This window comes from Triticum urartu, chromosome 3, assembly GCF_003073215.2.
Source record: "Triticum urartu cultivar G1812 chromosome 3, Tu2.1, whole genome shotgun sequence".
In the NCBI taxonomy this organism is placed as follows: Eukaryota; Viridiplantae; Streptophyta; class Magnoliopsida; order Poales; family Poaceae; genus Triticum; species Triticum urartu.
Genome location: NC_053024.1, coordinates 435,952,546 through 435,957,632, shown reverse-complemented (window position 1 = coordinate 435,957,632; position 5,087 = coordinate 435,952,546). Strand labels below are relative to the sequence as shown.

Genomic DNA, 5,087 nt, shown 5'->3' with positions numbered 1-5,087 from the left:
GTCCATGGCGCGACCCGGCCTCCCACAGCCGGCCGAGCTCAAGACCGACCGGATCCGCCCCAAAACCGGCCGGCGGGTGCGCAAACCAGGTGGCCGTGGTTGGGTAGCTCGGCGGCGCCGAGGGGAAGGGGTTGGGCGAGCTCGCGTCCGAACTGCACGGCTGCAATGGCAGCGGCGGCGGCAACGAGGGGAAGAGTGGGGAAGAGTGGAGGGGGTGCGGCCGGAGGGAGGGAGGGGGGCGGATAGAAAAAGGCCCGTCTTGTGCCACCGACGGGCGGGCCAGGGGAGGACATGCGCAGACGACCCGCGCGTCCGCGTGGTGTCCGTTTCACCCCAAAAGCGGCGCAAACTTGGGCCGCCGATGGGTCGAAAGCGGACACAAAGCGGACAAAAGTCCGTTTGCTCCCGCGCGCTGGGCCGGACAGGATAGGGTCGCGCGGTGGAGTTGGCCTAAGTTAGAGTTAGTTTTAGTTAGTTGGGGCTCAAATAACCCAAAAGTATCCAAACATGATGGGTTAGTTTGAGTTAGTTGGATCTAACCCACCCAAAAAACTAGCCCACACTAGAGGAGCTTATTTGGGTTAGTTCTCCTGGGCCCACTAGAAAAAATAGTAAAAAAGTTACCCCTCCCATCCAAATAGGGTCCAAAGTAGTCAAATGATTAAAAAAAAATATTTATTGTCAATCTAATCCTACCATTTAAACAACTTTTTTATTAGAGTTAATTCAAGATTAGTTCAGAGTTAGAATCTAACTCTAACCTCTAACTTAACTGAGTTAGAGTATTCAAACAGGGTCAAGACCAGTTTGGACCGATTTGCTGATCCACCTTAGATGACTAAAAGCATCGGAACGGATTGGTCCAGAAATATGCGGGTGTTTTGATTGTTCAGGTTGGAAATGCCTAATCCCGGTCAAAGCAGAAAACCTCATGATGTCTCCAACAGTGTGAACCTAATAATTTCTTGCCAGACAAAGTACATCACACCCTGCTACCAGTGTTGCTCGCTCATAATAGAGTGGTTTCATTTCATATATTTTTTTCCTCCATCCAATCGTAGTACTGCCACTGTTAAAAGTTCCAACGTAGTACGAGTAGTGGTGGTATCGCTCTACTACCCTGCCCCCTTTATATAAAGCCTCCCCAGGCTTCTACTCCTTTTCAATCTGTCTTTGTCTTGGCCTTTGCCTCCTCCTCCTCTCCCCATCCTCATCACCCTTTCCTTGCTCTTGTTTCCGCATTGGCTTGTCGCCTGTGATGGGGGCCACTTCTCCTTCAGGCCTGGAGCTCACCATGGCTGTCCCCGGCCTCAGCTCCTCCTCTGGCTCAGGTAAGCTCGGAAGACCACCTACCAGCTGTTTTCCTTCCCCGTCTCCCTCCTACAACTGCAAGTATAGCTTCCGCTGGAAAAGTTGGATCGTCTTCTCCGTTCATGGCTTCAAATCTTGTCGGTGAATATCGCGTTTCTACACGCATGCACAAACTTTTTTGGGTGCTTCGGGAAGAAACGCACATCACAGTAGCTAGCATTTTTCTCTCTCTTTCAGTCGCATACACGCATGTTAAATGTTTGAGTTTGTTCAAGTAACCAGCTGGCTGTTGATGGTGTAACATCGTCGAGAACTAACTAACTGTAACGTGCTGTCCTTGGCAGAGGGGTTTGTTTGCAACAACAATATCAGCAACAACGGTGGCGGGAACATGAGGGACCTGGACATGAACCAGCCGGCGAGCGGCGGCGAGGAGGAGGATTTCCTGATGGGCGGCGTGGAAGAGGACGAGGAGGAGCGGGGCGCCGGCGGACCGCACCGCCCAAAGAAGCTCCGCCTCTCCAAGGAGCAGTCCCGCCTCCTCGAGGAGAGCTTCCGCCTCAACCACACCCTCTCACCGGTCAGCAACACACGTCTTCTACCCAATGCTTGTCGACTCCTTCAGTTTCCTGTACACTAATAGCTTGCTTAAGATCGCCGGCATGCAGGTGTAGTACACGTACTTTACGTAATAATAGTAGTAGTATAACATACGTACGTGACGTCCACCAGAAATCTCGTCCACGGACGAGAGCATTATTGCGAAGTTGATCCGTTGGTAGTACGGATGAATCTTGAACTGGATTCGTTTCCGTGGCGCTACTCTGATGGACATTGAAGAGCACGATGAGAACCCTGCCATGGGGTCGGACAACCACTGATCCATTATATGTCCCATTCATGGGAAATCAAGATAAGTGGTACCCTCCGGCACATTACTCGTTATTAGTGGCATTAGAGGTCGGTACTACTCGGCAGTGGTACATTACCGAAACGGTGCACAACTTGTAGTAGCAGCTTGGAGAGATCTAGTCTAGTACGTAGTAGGCAAGTAAAGAGTGGGGGCGCGCCTCTGATTGTTTGGCGCGGTACATGGTGCATCAAAGTCTAGCAGAGACTGACTGTAGAGCACAACGTTGGTCTTATGCAGTGGGGTGGTATTCATGTCGTCGTGGTACAGTGCGGCTGCGGCGAGTAATGAACCTATCTAGCCACAGCTGCCTCAGAGGGTAACGCAGTTACTCCTCCACATACAGCAGTAGTACGTAATAGGTTTTGTTTGACTGGCGGGATCGGTGTTACTCCATATGTATTCACGCCTCTTTGTACTACATATGGACGGTGAAGGCCTGTGTGAACCGTCATGGGCGTGCAGCGACTTTTATTTATTTAACGCCTTGGAAATGGAATTCTTGCATGCAGAAGCAAAAGGAGGCCTTGGCGATCAAACTGAAGCTGCGGCCCAGGCAGGTGGAGGTCTGGTTTCAGAACCGCAGGGCAAGGTAAAAATAGCAAGGAATCCCTTTTTTAACTTGTTGGTCTTCACATACACAGTGTACCTCTTTATACATGTTCACGAGCACACATTGACATGGCCAAGCCTCACGTTCACTTGGAACTTCACCGTTAAGGGACCACCACTCGTCTACCCCACAAAATCGTACTAGTCCATTCGGCGGTCAGTATTAAGATAATCAAGTTAGTTGGCTTAATTTAGTAACTTTTTTAGGAAACGGGCAGGGGGTACTGCCAATGCATTCAAGTAGGGGAAGACGGTGACGTGCAATTGGTTCGTTAGTTAATGATGAAACCGAGGCAAATGGGACAAACTTGGAGGACCTGCTTGTTCCTTATGTTACTCATTCTCCGTTGAAAGGTCAAGTAGCTCAAGGCAATGCTTGTCTGGTCCTTAATAGAGTAACTTACAATCAGTAGATAATAAGGTGTTTATCACTATATATGGAACATCAGCCCAGTAATTGACGTTTGAAGCTACTGGCGTAACGTTGCAACTTCATTGAGCAAATCCTACACGTCCATGGTACGCACGCGCTGCTTAACTTGCAGGCTAGCTTGGCTGTGCATGCATGCTACTTTGAACTCGCGTAGAGATTAAGCTGAGTCGTTTCTGATCCGCCGTTGTTCAGTCCAAAGAAACTTGCATAGAGGATTAGTTTCTATCGTAATGTAGTGATAACGCCAATCAAACTAGTAGTGATAATATGCTTGTCCAGCACTACTCCAGTATGTACCTAGTAATGATAGCCTATTCTCGTCCCAACATAATTATGGACCCTTCCCTCAATTAAGGTGGCATAGATCACTGGCTATCTACCTTGAAACTTGTACTGCATCTGAGATGCGGGACAACATCAACTAGGTAGATTCTCTAGCTTGATAGAGTAAGGCGGCTTCACCACCTTTTATAATTATTACTCCATGATACACGTACTACTAGATTAGGATTCTCTAGATTAAACAACTGAGCTAATCGCTGGCATCAGCACGTGGACTAATCAGCACGTGCAAGCCTGGGAACGGCTACAACTTGACCCTGGCTCAGCGAGTCTCGTGAAGTCGAAAGTGGAGCAAGTCGAAGGTACGGTCCATCTTATCCTGGCAAAGTCATTGGCCTTCCTTCACTCTACGTCGAGATGACAATGCTCTTGGAATGGGGGCCTATGGTCAAATTAAGTTGCGTATAGTGCTCCAGCTCATGCTAGTTTAAGCTCCCACGGTGAGATTCTATGCATTTGGTTGCCTTCTGCTCCGTGTACTCTGTCATCTTGTATACAACTGACCATGTTGTCAAGTTACAATTATATGTGCACCGTTCACTTGTGCAAGTGTAGGTTCCGAGGTTCAATGTTCCATTATGAGATCGATCGAGCAACTTGTGTTGTTTACTTACTATTCCTGGATCATTTTCTTTAGCTAGTGGTACTGGTTGAGTTGCTGTAATCTGAATGAATTGAACTACGTACGTGTGCAGGACTAAGCTGAAGCACACGGAGATGGAGTGCGAGTACCTGAAACGCTGCTTCGGCTCGCTGACGGAGGAGAACCGCCGCCTGCAGCGGGAGGTGGAGGAGCTGAGGGCGATGCGCATGGCGCCGCCCACGGTGCTCTCGCCGCACACACGCCAGCCACTCCCGGCGTCCGCGCTCACCATGTGCCCCCGCTGCGAGCGCGTCACCGCTGCCACCTGCCCGCGGATCACCCGCCCGGCCGCCTCGCCGTTCCACCCTCGCCGCCCCTCAGCGGCGTTTTAGGGTTTAGTTATGGTAGGGCTTAAGAGAAAAGGTCGAGGTAGATTTGCTAGTGGTAATGTAGGACGCACGATCGATAAGTCTTTGTGTAAATTGATGATGGAGGAGAAAAGAACATGGAAAAGGCGTAGTGGGGTCGTGTGGGGTTTGGAGGCGCCCCCATGGACCATTTGGGCCTGTGCCTCATGCCATGGACAACAAAAAATCTAGTTTCATTTGCTCATTTGGTCTTCTATAGGGTCGCGCGTTCTCTTCTTATTAAATGAAAAATGTCATGTTTGTCTTCACTTTTGATCCCTTGTACCAGGCGGGACATCCAGTATGATGCATTTTGCATGCGTCATATAGGAGCGGGACGACCACAGGATCCAGGTGACTAGGCTGACCCACAGGGTACAACGCAAAGCGAGTTTTTTAACACGTGACGCGAAAATACCAAGAAAAGGAGGTTCCTTGCGACCTCGCACTCTAGTAACATGTTGCTAGCCCGTCGAGAATTGATTTTGT

The 5,087-nt window shown here is 49.7% G+C and overlaps 1 protein-coding gene across 1 annotated transcript; it reads left to right on the top strand.

The window, feature by feature from the left end:
* Positions 1 to 1,159: 1,159 nt before the first annotated feature.
* LOC125548441 (homeobox-leucine zipper protein HOX3-like) lies at positions 1,160 to 4,867 on the top strand. Its single transcript, XM_048712030.1, has 4 exons — positions 1,160 to 1,331; positions 1,656 to 1,891; positions 2,734 to 2,813; positions 4,304 to 4,867. The coding sequence occupies exons 1-4, from the start codon at positions 1,259 to 1,261 to the stop codon at positions 4,581 to 4,583; spliced, it is 669 nt and encodes a 222-aa protein (XP_048567987.1). The 5' UTR covers positions 1,160 to 1,258; the 3' UTR covers positions 4,584 to 4,867.
* Positions 4,868 to 5,087: the final 220 nt, after the last annotated feature.

What these genes read in the sequence shown, in the direction of transcription:
- LOC125548441 (XM_048712030.1), top strand. Translation starts at nt 1,259, where the DNA reads ATGGGGGCCACTTCTCCTTCAGGCCTGGAGCTCACCATGGCTGTCCCC. An exon ending in CAGCTCCTCCTCTGGCTCAG is followed by an intron (nt 1,332 to 1,655) that starts GTAAGCTCGGAA and finishes TGTCCTTGGCAG; the next exon opens with AGGGGTTTGTTTGCAACAAC. An exon ending in TTTCAGAACCGCAGGGCAAG is followed by an intron (nt 2,814 to 4,303) that starts GTAAAAATAGCA and finishes GTACGTGTGCAG; the next exon opens with GACTAAGCTGAAGCACACGG.